Here is a 22,782-nt window from a genome sequence, read left to right on the forward strand (position 1 = left end):
TGTCCTCTTCTCCCCACCCCGACCACCAGCCCCTCTCCCACTCCTGCCCTCCCTGCCATCCCTCCCCTGCACACTTGGCTGCATGGACCTGCTTCCTCCCGCTCTGGCTCAAGCCCTTACTCTGCAGACCCACCCTGCTGCTGCTCCAGCACTGTCTCCCTCCCGTGTGGGCCTTTTCCACAGCAAAACAAGCAGGATCTAACACCCATTTGGAAAGACCCTGACTGACCTCACAGCTCCCCCAATTCCTGCTTCTGTGTTCCTCTCACTGCAACTCCACAGTTTTACGGTCTCTGTGCTGATTACATCCACACTCACAAGTCTCCTCTCAGGCTTCCCCAAAATGGCCCTGCACAGGGTCAGCATGAACTGTCACGCTGCCAAATCCAAGTCACTTCCCTGTTCTGAATCCACCTGCAGTATTCTCTCCGCTCCCTCTTTCCAGAAACGCATCTCTTGGCATCACATGTATCTGGTTCTCCTTCTCTTTTCCTGGCTGGCCTTCCCAGTTCAACTGCTCAACACTGGCACATCTCAGGACTTGTCCTCTCCCCATCCACCTTCTCTCCAAGGCCATCTCCAGTGCAACGGTTTTAGGTATCAAGAATGTACCGTGCACTCTCAAAGCTGCAGCCCCAGCCCTCATCATTCTCTGGAATTCCACTCACATGTGATGTCCACTTGACAGGACAGTGAAGAGGTACACAGACTTAGCAAGTCTGCATCAGACTCACTCAAGGAGTTGCAATCACAAACAAATAAAGCAGACCTTCCCCAGGCTAGCTTTCTCCATTTGAGTGAACTGCATCTTTTGTTGTTGTTGTTGTTGTTGTTGTTGTTGTTGTTGCAGAGATGGGGTTTCACTATGTTGCCCAAACTGGTCTTGAACTCCTGGGCTCAAGCAATCCGCCTGCCTCAGCCTTCCAGAGTGCTGGGATTACAGGCATGAGCCACTGTGCTCAGCCTACCGCATCACTAACTACAAAGCAGTTCACCAAAGTTCTCTCTCCCAAGCTCCCTACATCAAATTCATCAGCAAGCCAAGCTACCTCCTCCTCCAAAACACACCTGGGCTCATGAACATTTTTCTCCGTGTCCATACCCACCACCCCAGTACTCGCCATCTCTTACCAGAATGACAACGACAGCAAACAGGGAGCTCTGCTGCGGCACCTGCCCACACAATCCAATCACCTGAGGACAGTGATCTTTTCCAAACAAAAAGCAGATCACATGACATCACTGGTTAAAATCTTCCAACATCTCTCCATCATGCTTACAAATAAAACCCAGTCTTGACCTTGGCTCTCAAGGCTTACCAACGGACGCCCCTTCCCAGTGACCTCTCTGCCTACTCCACTCCCCTTCACCCACCAGGCTCATACCTTGGGCCACTTGCAGGCCTCCCTCTGCCTGGAATGTTCTTAGTCTGGTCTTCCAAGTGGCTGGCTCTGAGCTGGCATTCAGATCGCAGTAGAGATGTCACTACCCCACAAAAGGGGCCTCCCTAAGAACCATCTAAAGAAGTGACATCTCACTCTTCATCACATCATCATATTTTAGTTCTCCAGCTGCTACTCATTATCTGGTATTTTCTTTTTTATTGTCTCTTTTACCACTGGAATGTAAGCATCGCAAGAACAAGAATGACAAGTGTCTTCCAACAATTACCTTGATCATGGAGGTAACACCAGGGCCTAGGAAATGCCTGGTGCATATTAAGCTCTCAGTAAATATGTGCCGAATGAAAGAATCAAATAAGAAATGACCTGGCGGCTGGGTGCCGTGGATCACACCTCTAATCCCAGCACTTTGGGAGGCCTAAGTGGGCAGATCACATGAGGCCAGGAGTTCTAGACCAGCCTGGCTAACATGGCAAAACCCAATCTCTACTAAAAATACAAACAATTAGCCGGCCATGATGGCAGGTGCCTGTAATCTCAGCTACTCAGGAGGCTGAGGCAGGAGAATCGCTTGAACCCGGGAGGCGGAGATTGCAGTGAGCCAAGATTGTGCCATTGCACTCCAGCCTGGGTGACAAAGTGAGACTCTGTCCAAAAAAAAGAAAAAAGAAAAGAGAGACAAGAAAGAAAGAAATGACCTAGGGCAAATTATTCACTCTCTAAATCTTGGTTTCCTTTTCCACACCAGGAATCCCACCTGCCTTGATATGAGGATTTAGTTGGGCTCAGGACAATGACACGCAGTAGGTACTAAGAAACAGAAGCAGCACAACACAGCAGTTACAAGTGCGGATTCAGGAGTTAGCTGTCTGGACCCCAATCCTGGTTGGGAGATTGGCTGCTTAAGTCTGGGTGAGTTACTTGGTGTTCACATCTGCAGAATGGGATAGTTAACAGCACCTACTGCTGTAATTAAATGAGTTCATACAGTAAAACAATTAGACAGTGAGTCCTCCGTGAAAGTTAACTACTGTTATCAATCAATGAGACCCAAATTGAACCTTTCCTCGCTAAACCAACCACATTCTGCCTCTCTTCTTTATCCATAACAAAGCCAAGCCACGGTACTAAAAATTGGCCCCCTCTAGGCAAGCACATAAGGTGCCTTTTTATTCAGAATCTCGCTCTGTCACCCAGGCTGGAGTGCAGTGGTGTGATCTCGGCTCACTGCAAGCTCCGCCTCCCAGGTTCATACCATTCTCCTGCCTCAGCCTCCCAAGTAGCTGAGACTACAAGTGCCCACCACCACGCCTGGCTAATTTTCTGTATTTTTAGTAGAGATGGGGTTTCACGGTGTTACCCAGGATAGTCTCAATCTCCTGACCTCGTGATCCACCCTCCTTGGCCTCCCAAAGTGCTGGGATTACAGGCGTGAGCCACCGTGCCCGGCCTCTCCTACGGCAGTTCTAAATACCAATCCCACAAACCAATTATCACCAGCAGTTTCAAGCTAAAAATGATTATTGGCCGGGCGCGGTGGCTCAAGCCTGTAATCCCAGCACTTTGGGAGGCCAAGACGGGCGGATCACAAGGTCAGGAGATCGAGACCATCCTGGCTAACCCGGTGAAACCCCGTCTCTACTAAAAAAAATACAAAAAACTAGCCGGGCGAGGTGGCGGGCGCCTGTAGTCCCAGCTACTCCGGAGGCTGAGGCAGGAGAATGGCGTGAACCCGGGAGGCGGAGCTTGCAGTGAGCTGAAATCCGGCCACTGCACTCCAGCCTGGGTGACAGAGCGAGACTCCGTCTCAAAAAAAAAAAAAAAAAAAAAAAAAAAAATGATTATTAATACAGAAGCATTTTACATCATTTTTGGTCTAATTATTATTCCCTAATGATTTAAGTGATAAATATAACAAGCCTGTTTTGACAGTTTGTAAAATTAAGTTCCAGAGGAAAATCTACATAATTATCATCCAACAGCCACAGCAGGCATGTCACCTAAACACAGACCTCCAATTTCCAGATGTGTCTGTAATACAAAGGTGGCCACATGGAAGCCATAGAGATCAAGGCAGCACCTCAATAGCTGCAAGATCAGCTAATTTTAATTAAGTTCCATTGTTGCTACAAGCATGGTCACCCTCATGCCCAGATCAATCAACAGCTGTTAATTATCCCTTTACTTTGTTCTGGGACATTTCTACCAGCTGGTCAAGTGTTCTAAGAGGTGCGCCTGCTCCAGAGTGATGCTGGGGAGTCCGTGCAGTGGGAGAGGAGAAACAGGAACACAAAAGTTGGTGGGCAGAAGGCTTGGAGGTGGGACCATCCATCCAGTCCCCTCCACACACCTGGGAGAAGTTCTTGCATACACTCAGCAGGGTACAGCCTCATGACACCCAGAACACAGGCAGCTTCCCAACCTGCAGCCTCCACGTCTGCTCACTGCCACAACCCTGGGCCAACTCTCTTTAAGTGCTGTCTACCCCTGCCCTGACCTCCACCAACCTGGGGAACTGCACCTGGGAATACCTGAGGAGCCCATCCTGGTGGAAATTTCACATTTGCAGCTCTAACCTCAATTGCTTCCCTTTCATTCTTTAATCACTTGCACTGCTATGTGCCAGACACAAAATGACAAAGATGAAAGACAAAGACCTTTGCATGGGCTCCTCAGGGAACCCCATTTAGTCACCCACAAATATAAAATGCCACCACAAAGCTCACATTCTCCTGGGGGCAGCAGACACTAAATAAATATACAAAGAGGAATAATGTCTTTGGCTGGCAGTAAAAGGGATGAAGAGACACAACTCAGAGAGAGGGGATGAAGGGAGCCAGGGGTGGGTGCTGTCTCACGGAAAGTCCTCCTGAGGTGGTGACTGCTCAATGGAGCCTAGAATGAAGGGAGCCGGCAAACCCTATAGACACCCGGGAGAAGAGACTTTTGGGCTAACAATGGTAGGTCCAGAGGCCCTAAGGTGGGGATGCACTTGGCGTGTTTGGGGGGCGGCCTCAGGGCTGGTGTGACAATATATTTTCATCTCTTCCCTGGACTGCCAGAAGCAGGTCTTCCTGCCTCCATTCTGGCCTCCTCCAGTGGGTTCTAGAAGGTCCCTTTAAAAGTTAAATCTAGGTGCAAGGACGAGTAAATGGTGGCACATGATACAACAGAGTATCACTTAGCAATAAAAAAAGAACTGCTGATGGTGCAAACACATGGATGCATCTCAATAACATTCCGCTGAATGACAGAAGCCAGACACAAAGAAGCACGCACACCCTGATGCCATTTACAGGACACGCTGGAAAAGCTCCATCTCATCGAAAGGATGGACAACAGCTGAGGGCTGCTGGGGGCCCTGAAGGGGGAATCTTTTGGGCGACTGAAATGTTCTCTATCTTGATTGTGACAGTGGTTACATCCTGCATGCACTAGTCAAAATTCATCAAGCTGTACACTTAAATGGGTTCACTTTAAGTAAATTATACTTCAGTAAGTATACTGAATACTTCAACAAAGTTGATTTTCTAAAACATATGAACATGTGAATGGGTTCTAATCTGGCTATGTCACCGCCTGCTCAAACCCTCCAGTGTTCTATTATGTGACTGAAAATCCTGATCACTATTGAATCAAGTCATGTGTTATTTTTTATTCTTAAGCAACTTTTTTTTTTTTTTTTTTTTTTTTTTTTTTTTTTGAGACGGAGTCTCGCTCTGCCGCCCAGGCTGGAGTGCAGTGGCACGACCTCGGCTCACTGCAAGCTCCGCCTCCCGGGTTCACGCCATTCTCCTGCCTCAGCCTCCCGAGTAGCTGGGACCACAGGCACCCGCCACTATGCCCGGCTAATTTTTTTGCATTTTTAGTAGAGACGGGGTTTCACTGTGTTAGCCAGGATGGTCTCGATCTCCTGACCTCGTGATCCGCCTGACTCGGCCTCCCAAAGTGCTGGGATTACAGGTGTGAGCCACCGCGCCCGGCCTTTTTTTTTTTTAAAGATGGAGTTTCGCTCGTATTGTCCAGGCTGGAGTGCAATGGCACAATCTCAGCTCACTGCAACCTCTGCCTCCCAAGTTCAAGCGATTCTCCCGCCTCAGCCTCCTGAGTAGCTAGGATTACAGGCATGTGCTACCACACCCAGTTAGTTTTTGTATTTTTAGTAGAGACGGGGTTTCACCCATTTTGGCCAGGCTGGTCTCGAACACCTGACCTCATGATCCACCCCACCCAGCCTGCAACCTTTTCTTAGGAATTAACTGCTGCTTTTTCCCCAGTCCATTTACTTGGATTTCCTTGAATCTTTGGCTAAGTTTTCCTGTAACCTCCAGTGACCCTTTTCCATTTTTCTTCCTGTCAACGTCACCCCTAGAGTCTCACCCCGTCCTGCTCTGTTCTGGACTGCCTGCTGCACTGTTCCAGGACTGCCTGTGGCCAATCTGGGAAGCCTCTCATCTCTCTCCTCTTGGATCTGGGTTGGATACCAGACTCTGTCTTGTTTTGGCTTTACTGATTCATTTTTGTTGGAACACACTCCTTCATAGCTTTCTGAGAACATGTACATGGGAACATGTACATGGGGCACACATGTTTTGAGACCCTACCTTTCTGAGCAAGTCTTTTTCTACCTTTTTTTAAAAGTGACAGTGTCTTACTTTGTTACCCAGGCTGGAGTGCTGGCACAATCATAGCTCACTGCAACCTCAGACTCCTTCAGCTCAAGTGACCCTCCCATTTCGGCCTCACCAGTAGTTGGGACTACATGTGTGTGCCACCACACCTGGCACATTTTTTGAAGACAGGGTTGCCCAGGATGTTCTCAAACTCCTAGCCTGAAGCAATCCTCCTGCCTCAGCTTCCCAAATCCCAAATCCCAAAGCACTGGGATTACAGGTGCACACCACTGCAGATGGCCTAACCATATATATATATACACACACACACATATGTGTGTGTGTGTGTGTATGTGTGTGTATATATATATATATATATATATATATATATATATATTTTTTTTTTTTTTTTTTTTTTGAGATGGAGTCTTGCTCTGATGCCCAGGCTGGAGTGCAGCGGCATGATTTTGGCTCACTGCAACGTCTGTCTCCTGGGTTCAAACGATTCTTCTGCCTCAGCCTCCCAAGTAGCTGGAATTACAGGTGTACACCATCACGCCTGGCTAATTTTTGTATTTTTAATAGAGATGGGGTTTCACCATGTTAGCCAGGTTGTTCTCAAATTCCTGACTTCAAGTGATCCGCCCATCTTGGCCTCCCGAAGTGCTACCCTTATTCTTGACTGACTTGTTTGGGCTTGGGTATTATTTTCCTGAAGAATTCTATCACACCACCTGATTCCATATCCTTCAATATGGATTCTCTTCCTAAGGCTTATCCCTAGTATTCTAAAATACTTTGTAAAGTGCCTTCATGTAGGTTTTTATTTTCTCATTCATTATCCTGGGCACTCATTGGCTGCTTTGTATCTGAAAACTCACATCCTTCCCCCATGGGAAATTATCTTACAACATTTGATAATCTCTCCCCCATGCTGACCTGAACTCTGCCTGGATGTGTGTGTTGTGCTACCTAAGCTGATCTTCTAATGTTACCTTTTCTTTTCTTTAAAACAATTTTACTACAAAATATTTCAATCAACAAATCCTCTCCCCAAAAAGCAATAACAAATCTTGACAAACTGTCAAAAACAACCACTTTAGGACTCTGGAAATTGACTGAAGCATACTTGAAATTGAACACATCTATTAAAAAGAAAACAGTAACAATGACTGACCCTTGTATGAAAACAGTGAGCATCTGGGGCTTCCCCATTCCCTGCTCCTTCGGCAGATAGTTCTACCAGGATGGGCAAAACCACAGAAACCAGCAGCATCAAAGGTGGCTGACTCGACTGGAGCAGGTGATGGAAAACCACCAGGTGCCTGGGTGTTGTCAGAAACTGCCACCTTGTGGTAAGCAACGGGAAAGTTGCAGCCTGCGGATGTGGTCCTGCTGGCTTTTATGTATCTCCACCTACAAAATGCCTATTCCTAGCTCTTGCCCATTTTTCTATTAGGTTGTTTCTTTCTCGCATTGATTTCCAGGCACTTTCATCCTGTTTTTTTTATTTTTATTTTTTAAAAAATAGCCTAGATCTTAGCCCAGGAACTGGCAAACTTTTTCTGCAAAGGGCCAAATAGTAACTATTTTAGATTTGGGGGGACTTACTGTCTGTCACGAGTCCACTCTGCTGCTGCAGTGAGGAAGCAGTCACAGGCAATCTGTAAACAAACGGCTGAGGCTGCATGCCAGGAATGCTTCACGGACACAAACTGAATTTCATACAATTTTCATGTGTCATGAAATATTCTTCATTTTTTTTCCCATTTAAAAATACGGCTGGGGGTCTCACACCAATATAATCCCAGCAGTTTGGGAAGTGCAGGGGAGAGGATTGCTTGAGCCCAGAAGTTCAAGACCAGCCTGGGCAACATAGTGGGACCCTCTACAAATAGAAATTTGTAGAGTGGGATCTCTACAAATAGAAAATGAAAAAATATATATATATATGGCTGGGCCTAGTGGCTCCCCTGCAATCCCAGCACTTTGGGAGGCTAAGCAGGAGGACTGCTTGAGGCCAAATTAGCTGGGCATGGTGGTACACACCTGTAGTCCCAGCTACTTATGAGGCTGAGGCAGTATTGCTTGAGCCCAGGAGTTCGACGTTGCAGTAAGTTCAGATCACGCCACTGCACTGAAGTCTGGGCAATAGAGCAAGACCCTGCTCTAAAAATATAAATAAATAAAAATTGTTCTTAGAACCTCCACTCTGAGAAGATGAAATATACATACTTCATCTTAGTTCTGTTAAACACAACTAAGAGCCTGGAACATTACATATAAAACAAACATAAGAAGACTCTGGGAGGTGGAGAGAAGGGAACAGGCTGGCCAGAGACCTTGGAACTCAGGGTACAACGTGGTGATGACTTCTCTGGGTTTTCCTTTTGCTTTATATATTCCAAACTTAGAACTGAAGAGGCCAGCAACCCAGAAACACCAATAGGCACAGAAAAAAAAAAGCCCCAACAAAAGCCTGCTCTTTCTAGCCAAAGCACCAGAAAGGAGACAGGCTAGGAAGACAGAAAGCTTGTAGATAATAACTCCTCTACTCCAGCTAAACGCCACCAAAAAGGCAAGCCCAACTCCACGCATGCCAGCAAAGACAGCATGCAGGGCCCAGACTTCTGCCCTCATGAGGCTGGGATGAGTCGCCCAATATCCCCACCCTGATCACAAAGGGCCAAGCAGGCAGCCAGGGATTTCATCCCCCACCCAATAACGAAACCGATCTCTCCCTACGGCCACCCTGCCTGGGTGTCAATATAAACTACTTGGGAACCTGGACTTCCATACCCACCTCACAGACAGAAAGCCCCCAATCTCTCCCTATTGGGGTGGTGTCAGAAGAGGTGTAGTGGAGAGTCAAGACTTTCCCCAGGGGTAATGAAACCATCCAAGCCAAGATGTCAGTGGAGACCACAAACCAGAACTAGCAGTAACAAGGGGCTCCCTGCCGCCTTAGAGGCTGAGTAGGGAGCCTGACTTTCATTCTCACCTGGCAGCAGCGAGGCAGTACCATGTTCCCCTCTGGGAGCAGCGTCAGAGGAAGCCAGCTAAAACACAAGGTATACACAAAATCCAGTCCGGCAATATAACAAGAAAATGTCCAAGTTTCCTGTGAAACTCACTCATACCAAGAACCAGGAAAATCTCATGTGGAATGAAAAAAGACAATCAACACCTGCCAATGCCGAGACGACACTGGTGCTGGCACTACCTGACAAACATTTTAAAGCAGCCATGACAAAATGCTTCAAGGAACAATGACAAGCACCTTTAAAACAAATGAAAAAAAAATAGAAACTCTCCGCAAAGAAACCAAGTCTCAGCAAAAAACAGTATTTAAAAATGGAAATTTTAGGCCAGAAGTGGTGGCTCACACCTGTAAATCCTAGCACTTTGGAAGGCTGAGGCGGGAGGATCACTTGAGGTCAGGAGTTCAAGACCAGCCTGGCCAACATGATGAAACCCCATCTCTACTAAAAATACAAAAAAATTAGCTGGGCGTGGTGGCGGGCCCCTGTAGTCCCACCTACTTGGGAGGCAGAGGCAGGAGAACCGCTTGAACCTAAGAGGCCGAGGTTGTAGTGAGCCAAGATTGTGCCAATGCACTCCAGCCTGGGTAACAGAGTGAGACTCATCTCAAAAAAAAAAAAAATTTAAACTGAGAAATACAATAACCAAAATAAAAAGCTCAGTGGGTAAACTCTACAACAGAATGGAGGACCAGAAGAAAGAACTGGTGACTGGAAGGCACAGCAATAAAAATTATGCAATCTGAACAACAGAAAGACGGTAGACCAAGAAGACCTAGACTCAAAAAGGCAAGTGAACCCAAAACAGCAAAAGCACAAATTCTGCATGCCAAGACATATCATAATTAAACTTCTGAAAACTAAAAACCAAGCAAAAATCTTGAATGCAGAAAAAAACAATTTGAATGACAAAAGATTTTTCATCAGAAACCATGGAGGCTCAGCTGGGTAATCTCAGCACTGTGGGAGGTTGAGGCAGGTGAATCACTTAAGTCCAGGGGTTCAAGACCAGCCTGAGCAACATGGTGAAACCCCACCTCTGTTTCAAAAGAAAAAAAAAATTTTAATGAAAAAAATCCTTAAAAAAAAAAAAAAGAAAGAAACCATGGAAGCTGGAAGAAAGTGGCACAATTATGTTTCCAGTTTGAAATAAAAAACTGTTTATCTAATGAAAATGTTTTTAGGCCAGACACTTCATGCCTCTAATCCCAGCATTCTGGGAGACCAAGGCGGGCAGATCACCGCAGGTCAGGAGTTCAAAACCAGCCTGGCCAACATGGTGAAACCCTGTCTCTACTAAAAATGCAAAAATTAGTTGGGCATGGTTGGCAGGTGCCTGTAATTCCAGCTCCTCGGGTGGCTGAGGCAGGAGAATCACTTGAACCCGGGAGGCAGAAGTTGCAGTGAGCCGAGATCGTGTCATTGTACTCCAGCCAGCCTGGGCAACAACAGCGAAGACTCTGTCTCAGAAAAAAAAAAAAGAAAAAGAAAATATTCTTTAGAAATGAAGGGGAAATTAACACATTCTCAGATGAAGGAAAAGTAAGAATTTGTTACTACAAGACCTACCCTAGGAGAACAGCCAAAGGAAGTTCTCTAAACAGGAAAGAAATGATAAAAGGTAGAACTTTGGGACGTTAGCAAGTAAGAAAGAAGCCGGGCGTGGTAGCTCACACCTGTAATCCTGGCACTTTGGGAGGCCAAGACAGGAAGATCACCTGAGGTCAGGAGTCCAAGACCAGCCTGGCCAATGTAGTGAAACCCCATCTCTACTATATATAAAAATATAAAAATGTCTGGGCGCAGTGGCTCACGCCTGTAATCCCAGCACTTTGGGAGGCCAAGACAGGTGGATCACGAGGTCAGATCGAGACCATCCTGGCTAACACGGTGAAACCCCATCTCTACTAAAAAATACAAAAAACTAGCCAGGCGAGGTGGTGGGTGCCTATAGTCCCAGCTACTCGGGAGGCTGAGGCAGGAGAATGGTGTGAACCCGGGAGGCGGAGCTTGCAGTGAGCTGAGATCGCGCCACTGCACTCTAGTCTGGGCGACAGAGCAAGACTCCATCTCCAAAAAAAATATATGTGTGTGTGTGTGTGTGTGTGTGTGTATATATATATATAAATTAGCTGGTGTGGTGGTGGGCGCCTATAATCCCAGCTACTTGGGAGGCTGAGGCAGGAGAATTGCTTGAACCTGGGAGGCAGAGGTTGCAGTGGTCCGAGATTATACCACGCCATTATACTTCAGTCTGGTCAAAAGGAGTGAAACTCCGTCTCAAAAAAACAAAAAAGAAAAAAAGAATGAACACAGAAAACACACAGGTAGGCCGGGCGCGGTGGCTCAAGCCTGTAATCCCAGCACTTTGGGAGGCCGAGGTGGGCGGATCACAAGGTCAGGAGATCAAGACCACAGTGAAACCCCGTCTCTACTAAAAATACAAAAAATTAGCCGGGCGCGGTGGCGGGCGCCTGTAGTCCCAGCTACTCAGGAGGCTGAGGCAGGAGAATGGCGGGAACCCGGGAGGTGGAGCTTGCAGTGAGCCGAGATCGCGCCACTGCACTCCAGCCTGGGCAACAGCGTGAGACTCCGTCTCAAAAAAAAAAAAAAGAGAAAAAAAGAAAACACACAGGTAAATACTACATTGGTGCAAAAGTTATTGCGGTTTTTGCTATTACTTTTAATGGCAAAAACTACACTTACTTTTGCACCAACCAATACATCTTCCTTCTCCTGAGTTTTCTGTTATATTTGACAGTTGAAGCAAAAATTATGTTTTCTAGCCAGGTGTGGTGGCTCACACCTATAATCCCAGCACTTTGGGAGGCTGAGATGGGTGGATCACCTGAGGTCAGGAGTTCAAGACCTGCCTGGTCCACATGGCAAGGTCTCTACTAAAAATACAAAATTAGCTGGGTGTGGTGGCACATGCCTGTGATCCCAGTTACTCGGGAGGCTGAGGCAGGAGAATTGCTTGAACCTGGGAGGTGGAGGCTGCAGTGAGCTGAGATCACGCCACTACACTCCAGCCTAGGTGACAAGAGGAAAACTCCGTCTCAAAAAAAAAAAAAAAAAAAAAAAATTATAATTCTTTCCGACTTGGATCTAAATGTTTATAGAGTAAATATTTTATTTCAAATACAACTGCATTATTAACAGGGAAAGGTAAAGGGAAGTAAACAGATGTACTCAAACTGGTGAAACCAACATGAGTAAGCTGTAAGTTATATGTATATAATGTAATAATGTAACATCTAGCACAACCATTTAAAAAGGTATACAAAGAGATGCACTTAACACTATAGATAAATAAAAATGGAATTCTACTTATTTTTTATTATCATTACTTTTTTTTGAGACAGAGTCTCACTCTGTAGCCCAAGCTGGAGTGCAGTGGCGCGATCTCACTCACTGCAACCTCTGCCTCCCGGGTTCAGGTTCTCCTGCCTCAGCTTCCCGAGTAGCTGGAATTACAGGCATGCACCACCACACCCGGCTAATTTTTGTATTTTTAGCAGAGACAGGGTTTCACCATGTGGGCCAGGCTGGTCTCCGCCCATCTCAGCCTCCCAAAGTGCTGGGAGTACAGACATGAGCCATTGTACCCGGCCTATTTATTATTTTCATTTTTTGTTGTTTTTTTTTTTTTGAGACGGAGTCTTGCTCTGTCGCCCAGGCTGGAGTGCAGTGGTGCAATCTCGGCTCACTGCAAGCTCTGCCTCCCAGGTTCACGCCATTCTCCTGCCTCAGCCTCCTGAGTAGCTGGGACTACAGGTGCCCACCACCATGCCCGGCTAATTTTTTGTATTTTTAGTAGGGACAGGGTGTGTTAGCCAGGATGGTCTTGATCTCCTGACCTCGTGATCCACCCGCCTCAGCCTCCCAAAGTGCTGGGATTACAGGCATGAGCCACCGCACCTGGCCTATTTATTATTTTTATGTTTAAAAAAATTTTAGTGGTAGGGCGCAGCATGTCACACCTGTAATCCCAGCACTTTGGGAGGCTGAGGCGGGCGGATCACCTGAGGTCGGGAGTTCTAGATCAGCCTGGCCAACATGGTGAGACCCCATCTCTACTAAACATACAAAAAAATTTGCTGGGCGTGGTGGTGCACGCCTGTAGTCCCAGCTACTAGGGAGTCTGAGGAAGGAGAATCTCGAACCCAGGAGGCAGAGGTTGTCCAGTGAGTGAAGATCGTGCCACTGCACTCCAGCCTGGGCAACAGAGCAAGACTCCATCTCAAAATAGATGAGGTTTCCCTATGTTGACCAGGTTGGTCTCAAACTTCTGGCCTCAAGCCATCCCTCACCTTGGCCTCCCAAAGTGCTGTGATTACAGGCATGAAGCCACTGCACTCAGCCAAGAAATGGAATTCTAAAAAATGGTCAAATAAGCCTCAGGAAAACAGAGAAACAAAAACTATAGAACAGACAAAAAGTAAAATGTTCTGTATTTGGACTGGGTCAATGTTACTATCCTGGTTGTGATAGTTTTTGTAAGATGTTACACTAGGGAGAAACTGGATAAAGAGTATATGGGATCTTTCTGTATTGTTGTTACAATTGTACGTGAATCTGCTATTAATCTCAAAATAAAAAGTGTAATAAAAAAGCATTTTTAGCTTGTCAGCAGTATAAAAATGGGCAACAGGCCATATTTGAATCACTGGCCAAAGTCTATGACACTTTTCCTGATCCTTTGTTAGTTATATTATTGCAAATATCTTCTCCCAGTTCTCAGCTTGAATTTATCTTCCTTTATATATCAACTTTCAAAGAGGTGGTCTTTATTTTAACTTATCCATCTTTGTTTTTCACCTGATGCTTTATGCCTTGACAAATCCTATCTGAGATCATATCTAGTAGGACATCTGATAAGATCATCTTCACTGAGATCAAAAAAATATTCGACTACGTTTCTTCTAAGTTTTTAAGTTTTGCCTTTCATTACCAAGTTTATAATCCACCTAGAATTTTTGTGCATGGGATAAGGTAAGGATATAATTTCATAGTTTTCTTCATGAATAAGCAATTGTCCCAGTTCAATTTACTGAAGTGTGTACCTTTCCCCAGAGATCTACCACTCTACCTGAATAATAGTTTCTGTGTACGAATGAGCCTCTTTTTGAGTTATCTATTATATGTTATTGGTCAAACTGTCTGGCCCTAAGCCAATACAGCTGGTCTTCTATATCTGTAGTTTCTACATCCACAGATTCAACAAATATTAAAAAAAAAATTCAGGGCCAGGCGCAGTGGCTCACGCCTGTAATCCCAGCACTTTGGGAGGCAGAGGCGGGTGGATGACCCGCATCAGGAGTTCGAGACCAGTCTGGCCAACATGGCGAAATCCCATCTGTACTAAAAATACAAAAACTAGGCGGGCATGGTGGCAGGTGCCTGTAATCCCAGCTACTCGGGAGACCAAGGCAGGGAGAACTGCTTGAACCCAGAAGGCAGAGGCTGCAGTGAGCCGAGACTGCGCCACTGCACTCCAGCCTGGCGAGTGAGTGAGACTCCATCTCAAAAAAAAAAAAAAAATTCAGGCAGGTTGCAGTGGCTCACACCTATAATCCCAGCACTTTGGGAGGCCAAAGCAGGCAATTACTTGAGGTCAGGAGTTGGAGACCAGCCTCGCCAACGTGATGAAATGCCATCTCTACAAAAATACAAAAATTAGCTGGGAATGGTGGTGTGTGCCTGTAATCCCAGCTGCTTGGGAGGCTGAGGTAGGAAAATCGCTTGAACTCAGGAGGCAAAGGTTACAGTGAGCTGAGATCACACCACTGTACTCCAGCCAGGCGAAAGAGCAAGACTTTGTCTTAAATAAAAACCAAAAAAAAGTGAAAGTTTTGTTTTTTTGTTTTTTTTTTAGAGAAAGGGTTTCACTCTGTTGCCCAGGCTGGAGTGAAGTGGCATTATCATAGCTCACTACACCTCCCAGGCTCAAGTGATCCTACCACCTCAGCCTGCTAAAGCGCCTGTAGGCGTGAGCCCTTGTGCCTGGCTAGATTTTTTTTTTTTTTTAATTTCAATAATGTCAACTTTTTTTTTTTTTCTTTTTTGAGATGGAGTCTCACTTTGTTGCCAGGCTGGAGTGCAGTGGCACAATCTCAGCTCACTGCAACCTCCCAGGTTCAAGCAATTTTCCTGCCTCAGCCTCCCAAGTAGCTTGGGACTACAGGTGCATGCCACCACGCCTGGCTAGTTTTTCTTCTTTGTTGTTGTTGTTAGAGACGGGGTTTCACCATATTGGCCAGGCTGGTCTCGAACTCCTGACCTTGTGATCCGCCCACCTCAGCCTCCCAAAGTGCCAGGATTACAGGTATGAGCCACTGCACCCAGCCTTTTTTTTTTTTTGATACAGAGTCTTGCTCTGTTGCCCAGGCTGGAGTGCAGTGGCGCAATCTCAGCTCACTGTAACCTCCACCTCCGGGGTTCAAACAATTCTCCCTGCCTCAGTCTCCCAAGTAGCTGGGATTACAGGCACTCACCACCATGCCCGGCTAATTTTTGTGTTTTTTAGTAGAGATGGGGTTTTGCCATGTTGGCCAGGCTGCTCTTGAACTCCTGACTCAGATGATCTGCCCACCTTGGCCTTCCAAAGTGCTGGGAATACAGGTGTGAGCCACCGTGTCCGGCCATTAATGTCTACTTTCTACTTGGATTTCAAAATTACCTACTTCTTCAATCAACTCTTAGCTTATTAATATTCAACCTTTCTTCTTTGCTCCTCTAAGGTTGGATGAACCTCTAAATATTGTCTTCACTATATCCCGAAACTTTTCAGGGGTAGTATTTTCCTCATTCAGTTCTAAGTGTTTTTAAGTTTCTTTATAATTTCTTATTTGACCCATGTGTTGTTTACATAGGAATGTTTTTAAATGTCCACATGTATGGAGATTTTGTGTTCAAATTTTGTGTACTTATTTCTAATTCAAAAGCAGTGGGAACACTGGAAAATCATCTTTATCCCAAGAGAAAAAAAAAGGTGAGAGCCATGATTCTCTTTTCCAGTATCTGGTTCCGGCATGACACAACTTAACTCTCATCCCAAACAACTCTAAAACTGGACAAAATACAGGAACTCACCGTTTCCAGCATAGAACTAATGAGAGTAGATGGCAGAGGGCTGTTTCCTGAGCAAAGGAAAGCACGTGAGTGCCACATTCACCCTGGCCTTCTGCCTGGGGGCATTTTCCCAAACCACAGCAACGGGAAACAGAGCCCAAGCAGAAAGTGGCTGTCTCACTGGGCAGCAACAGAGTTTGGGTGGCAGGAATCTGGGGACAGAGGACCAAAGAGGAAGGAGACACACAGAAATCCAAGGAATCTAGGTGTCTACCTCAGGTCCTTGGTTGAGGCCTAAGCTGTCCGTGGTGCAGGACAAGTACCAGGAGGCCTTAAAGAGAACAGCTGCTGTGAAGGTGGGGGAGAGGGCACTGAGAGAGGACACAGATGCCGGAGGTCTCACAGTGCTGGAGACAATGGAGTTCCAACCCAGGAAGGGGGACAGACCTTGGCAAGCACCCGGAGCACTCACCTGGGACCCTACAAAAGCCAAGCCTTAGGAAAAATGATGTTACCCAAGAAGAAGGCTCACAATGAAACATTCCAATCCTAACTATGACACACACACAAAAACCCTTAATAAGATTAAAGATCTGCTAGTAATTTAATCTTTGCTAGAAAAATTTCAACACCATTTAGAGGACAATAACATAAGTCTCCACAATATAGCATCCATAATGTCCAACATACAATAAAAAATTACTATAGGCTAAGGCCGGGCGCGGTGGCTCAAGCCTGTAATCCCAGCACTTTGGGAGGCCGAGACGGGCGGATCACGAGGTCAGGAGATCGAGACCATCCTGGCTAACACGGTGAAACCCCGTCTCTACTAAAAAATACAAAAAAACTAGCCGGGCGAAGTGGCGGGCGCCTGTAGTCCCAGCTACTTGGGAGGCTGAGGCAGGAGAATGGCGTGAACCCGGGAGGCGGAGCTTGCAGTGAGCTGAGATCCGGCCACTGCACTCCAGCCTGGGCGACAGAGCATGACTCCGTCTCAAAAAAAAAAAAAAAAAAAAAAAAATTACTATAGGCTAGGTGCAGTGGCTCAGCTCATGGCTATAATCCCAGCACTTTGAGAGGCCAAGGTGGGCAGATCACTTAAACCCAGGAGTTTGAGACCAGCCTGGGCAACATGACGAAATCCCATTTCTACAAAAAATACAAAAATTAGCCAGGCAAGGTGGTGCATGCCTGTAGTCCCAGCTACTAGGGAGGCTGAGGCGGAAGGATGGCTTGAGCCCAAGAGGTGGAGGTTGCAGTGAGCCGTGATTGAGCCACTGCACTCCAGCCTGGGTGACAGAGCAACACCTTGTCTCAGGAAAAAACAAAAAACTATTTGTAAAAGGACCTGAAAATTTTACCCATAATCAAGGGATAAATGTCAATAGAAGCAGATTCACAAATGACTCAAATGTGGGAATTAGCAGAAAACGATTTTATAATAACTACTATAAAAATATTATCTTAAAAAAAGAGACAAAATAGGTGAAAAGATGAAAAAGTTCAGCAGATAAATGGAAAAAAAGAATCAAATGGAAGTTGAAAAATATCTACAACGGAAAATTCATTAGATGGGCTTAAGAGCAGATTGGACATAGGAGGAGAAAAGATCAGAGAATTCCAAAACAGGTCAGTTTGGAACAGCGGGAAAGCCTGTGACCATACACACATACTGAGACCAGTTAGCAAGGTTGTGTGAATGTCTTCAGGGGCTCAGACGGTGGGTTCAGAATAGGCAGAGGGCTGGCTTCAACTAGGATTAGTGTTCTGCAAGCTATAACCTAGTGAGAAAAGGGCAATGGAGTTAAAGATGTTTGAACTAAGGTAGTTATTAACTATAGAATTTAGGCTAAGAGAAAATGAAAGAACAAAGAGAATATTGAATAATGAAAAAACGGTGGGGTCAGTGGACTTTGGGTGCCTATGTGTGCCAATGCATCAACTGTTGGACTGAGGCTATAGAGCCTTGCTACTAAAATGTGGTCACAGAGCCAGGAGCATCAGCACCACCTGAAGCTTGTGCAAATTCCCAGGCCCTACCCTACATGTACTGAGTCAGAATCGCTGAGGCTAGGACTCAGAAAGCTGTGTTCATAAACTCTTTTGTTGATTCTGATGCTTGTTAAAGCTTGAGAACCATTCTTCCAGAGTAAGAGAGCTGCAAAGACTAGGGGACAGTGCAGAGTGGGATGCTTGAAATGGTTACAGTGATGACAAGGTCTGAAATAGAGCTACGGGAATGAGAAACTGTGACCAAGTGGAAGAAAAGATCATTAAAGATACAACAATCCAGGTGGAGTGCAGTGGCTCACGCCTGTAATCCCAGCACTTAGGGAGGCTGAGGTGGGCAGAGCATTTGAGGTCAGGAAGGAGTCTGAGATCAGCCTGGTCAACGTGGTGAAACCCTGTCTCTACCAAAAAACACAAAAATTAGTCAGACATGGTGGTTCACACCTGTAGTCCCAGCTGAGGTGGGAGAATCCCTTGAACCTAGGAGGCAGAGGTTGCAGTGAGCTGAGATCGCTCCACTGCACTCCAGCCTGCGTGACAGAATGAGACCCTGTCTCAAAAAAAAAAAGATACGGCCGGGCACGGTGGCTCAAGCCTGTAATCCCAGCACTTTGGGAGGCCGAGACGGGTGGATCACGAGGTCAGGAGATCGAGGCCATCCTGGCTAACACGGTGAAACCCCGTCTCTACTAAAAATTACAAAAAAACTCAGCCGGGCGCGGTGGCGGGCGCCTGTAGTCCCAGCTACTCGGGAGGCTGAGGCAGGAGAATGGCGTAAACCCGGGAGGCAGAGCTTGCAGTGAGCTGAGATCTGGCCACTGCACTCCAGCCTGGGCAACAGAGCCAAACTCCGTCTCAAAAAAAAAAAAAAAAGATACAACAGTCCAGGAAGTAAGTGACTGGACTCTTAGACAAATCATCTATGTGGATGCTAAATCTGCATGATGATAAGACAGAAAGATAATGAGCCTGAAGCGGAAGTTTTCAGTGAAGGGCATAACACAGAGAAGAGCAGACAACTGCTACTAGGAAGGTTCCTAAGCAGTATAGTCTGACAGTTTGCCCTTTCAAAGAGGGCTTAAGAGACAAGGGAAGAGAAAGAGTTTGAAATTAGCAAAGGGAGTCACCTCTGATAATCTTTTTTTTTTTTTTTTTTTCCTGTTTATAGAGATGGGGTCTTGCCATGTTGGCCAGGTTGGTCTCAAAGTCCTGACTTTAAGCCATCCTCCTGCTTCGGTCTCCCAGTGTTGGGATTACAGGTGTGAGCCATTGCGCCCGGCCCACCTCTGAAAATCTTATTGTAGTCAATAATTCCAACCCATCTCTCCGCCTCCACCTCCAACCTCTCTAGCTCTGTGGCTGACCTTGTTAACTGCCAGCCATATGCATGCTCTGCTTCCTTGCTGACAGAACCCCAAGTTTAGCAACAATGTGTCTATCTTTCAAAACTACATCTCTCAGCATCTGCGCACTTAAGGCCACGCGTTACAGGGATATCCAGTGAAACACAAGCAGAACTGTGGTCAGGGCTTCTGGAAAGCCTTTTAAGCGGACACAGGCCCCTTTTGCCCTCTGCTTCTCCCCTTCTTCCTGCCTAGAACCCTGATACCACCATGGAGGCTCCAGAGCAACCCTGGACTCCCTACCTCCTGACTTCTACAGGAAAGAAAAACAAATCGCTAACTTGTTTAAGCCACTATTGTTCAGATTTCCTCATATGTGCAGCCAAGTGTCAGCTTCTAGCACTAACACTTCAGGCTCTGGAATGGGATCTTTTTCTCCTGGTTCACCTCTGTGTACCTAGAACGGGCCCTCCTCCTTTTGAGGGAAGTTCCCAGGGGTTAGTTATGGACCTTATCTTCTCCGCCTGCAGAGGCAGCCTCCACCATTAACTGCCCCTCATACCTCATATTTGGCAATGTTTATCTTCCTGCCAGGAAGAACTGGATTTTATTGACTTTTGTCTTATACTTCACACCAGCAGCCAGAACAGGGCTGTACAAATAGTAGACACTCAATGTCTGCTACATTAACAAGGAAAACCTAAATTTCAATATTCCAGGTTGTAAAAGCCCTTACTAAATTGCCTAATGACCCTTTTTATCCTTGCCAAAAATATAGTCTCCTTAATTTACAAATTCCAAGTTTTCTGCATCTGACCTTACTTCTGACTGTTAAAGGCCACAAAAGTTTCCTGATTTCACCCAAGACCCTGCCTGCTTCTCCAGTCAGACTGGACTAGAGGTGGATGAAAGCACTGAAAGCAAAGTCAGCCGCACTCCAAAGGGTGAAAAGGGAACGCCCCAGAGCAGAAAGGCCAGAAGACATACCAGTGGCACCCGGGGCTGCTGTATCACATCAGGGGTCCTCTTGGGGGGCCTTCTGCTTGTATTCACGAACAGTTTTCGCTTGTGGAAGAGTTTGCCATTCAGCTCCTGGATTGCAAGTGTCACTTTCTGCATGGAGCCCAGATCTACAAATGCAAAGCTGAAAAGGGAAGAGAGAGAGGGCAGCTTTGCGCACATCTCCAGAGAAGCCCAGAGCTGCAGGGAGGCACCAAGCCCGAGCTGGAAGGGCAGTGTCCTCTCTCTCTGCAGTGACAGAATACGAACAAGCAGGCTACAAGTATGTCCAGACTTGGGCCTGCGCCACTGTGAGATACTGTCATGGACCTCTAAGGAGCAGAAGAAATGAGCTGACTTTCACTATGCAGCATATGTCTATGACTTTGAGTTTCATTAATACTACTGCCCCAAAAGTTCAAAGCAAGCCAGGGGTGGTGGCTCACCTCTACAATCCCAGCACTTTGGGAGGCCAAGACAGGAGGATCACTTGAGTCCAGGAGTTTCAGACCAGCCTGGGCAACATGACAAAACCCCATCTCTACAAAAAAATACACTAATTAGCCAGATGTGGTGGTGTACACCTGTAGTCCCAGCTACTTCGGAGGCTGAGGTGGGAGGACTGCTTGAGCCTGGGAGGCAGAAATTGCAGTGAGCCGAGACTGTACCACAGCACTCCAGCCTGAGCAACAGAGTGAGACCTTGTCTCAAACAAACAAACGTTTAAACCACTTTTTACTGCCTTGAAAATAAGAAAGGGAAAATATAAGTAGGTCTGGTTTTCAGGAACAACTAAGGCTGAGGGTGGTATAGTAACTTATCTCAAGTCAGAAAACACAGCAAGGGCATGACCAAATATATACCCAGGTCTCTGGACTTCTAAGCCAGGATTGTGTTGATAAGACAGTATTCGCTGCTGGGTCAGAGGGTTAAATATGGAAAGGGGGTTTCCCAAATGTTCCTTTGCCAAGTCAGAGTGGGTGTGGATGCGGCGGTTGCTGGGCTAGTCTGCAACGTGAGTGCATCAGCAAAATGAACAGGGAGGAAAGGAGCTGCTTCCCAAAGAAAACAAAGGAAGAACAGTCATTACCATTTGCAGCCATTCTGGATTTTGTGGACATCAAGAGGGTTGAAGTCCTTTAGAAGGTACAGAATTTCTTCCTACAACACCAGGGTTTAAAAGAGAGAGACCCAGAGACATAACTTACAAACAGTTCTCAAGGTTTCAGATCCCCAGACAGCAAGTCTGGATCCAATTTAACCCATACTTAATGAGGATCTATTATGCGCTGTATGTGCCAGGTTTTGTAGGATACACAAGAAAGACCACAGCCCTGTCTTCAGTGAAGCTCACCAGTCAAGCAGGGATGCAGACAACACAATCAAGTAAACAGACCGTTTCATCACTGCACATACAGCTGGCTATGGATGCACACGTCCTGTCATTTAATCCAGATTTGGAGGGAAAGGAGGTGGTCAGGGCATGCTCCCAGGAGGAAGTGACTTCCGAAGCTTTGCAAGCACCTCCTCCTCACTGCTTCTCAACCCTGCCTGGCCTCTGCCCAGGGATATGGTTCCCTTCCTCTTCCCCAGACACTTCCCCACACCCTTCTTAACTCCTCTCCTAGTCTGCCCTCAGGCCATCTTCCTCACCCCATCCCCTGCTCCCCATCCTGCTCCACGGGCTTGGGTTGCTGTCTACACAAAGGCATCAACCTCCCCTGCTTTATGATAATGTCTATGCAACCCTGAGGCCTTTTCGAGCTACACCCTATTTTTTCTCTTTTCTGCCAAACTTGTAGAAAGAGCCGTCTCCACCTAATGCCTCCGTTTCCTCCCTGCCCACTCCCTTCTGACTGCCTGTGCCAGGCTGGTTCCAGCCCTACTGAAATGCTTCCTTGCAGGTCACAGACGTGCGCTTGCTGCCTACTGTGATGGCTTCACTTCAGGCTTCAGCTCTTTCAACTCCTGCCTGTACCCCTCAATACTTCCTCCTTCCTTGGCTTCCCCACAAGAGTGTTAATGATTATAACATTTCACAACCATGATGAAAACCAATTTTTCTCTGGAAAACTCTATTTTGGAAAAAATTTATATTTATACCATCTTCCAAAGTCACTTTGTTGGCTCAAGAAAATAGAAATGCATTATGTATAACTCATTTTTCTCAGTCTTCATGTTTATACTATGTTTATATTCAAATTTTCTAATTTGCTTTATCTTAAATATTTAATGTTTATTACACATGAATCTACAAGATGCTGAGCAACAAGCAATTTGTGAGAACGAGCAATGTGTG

The 22,782-nt window shown here is 46.2% G+C and overlaps 1 protein-coding gene across 12 annotated transcripts in view; it reads right to left on the bottom strand.

Annotated features, from left to right (window-relative positions):
- The window catches only part of TDRD10 (tudor domain containing 10), a 54,967-nt gene that overhangs the window by 6,686 nt on the left and 25,499 nt on the right, over positions 1–22,782 (bottom strand). For all 12 annotated transcript variants that reach the window (XR_013397989.1, XR_013397986.1, XM_077946131.1 and 9 more), the window contains 2 exons: positions 21,574–21,644; positions 20,472–20,628 (listed from right to left, as the gene is read on the bottom strand). Coding sequence is in view for 10 of the 12 variants with exons in the window: in XM_077946131.1 (XP_077802257.1) it covers positions 20,472–20,628; positions 21,574–21,644 (228 nt within the window). In the remaining 2 variants the exon portion in view is untranslated. The remainder of the gene's footprint in view (positions 1–20,471; positions 20,629–21,573; positions 21,645–22,782) is intronic.

This window comes from Macaca mulatta, chromosome 1 (assembly GCF_049350105.2).
Source record: "Macaca mulatta isolate MMU2019108-1 chromosome 1, T2T-MMU8v2.0, whole genome shotgun sequence".
NCBI lineage: Eukaryota > Metazoa > Chordata > Mammalia > Primates > Cercopithecidae > Macaca > Macaca mulatta.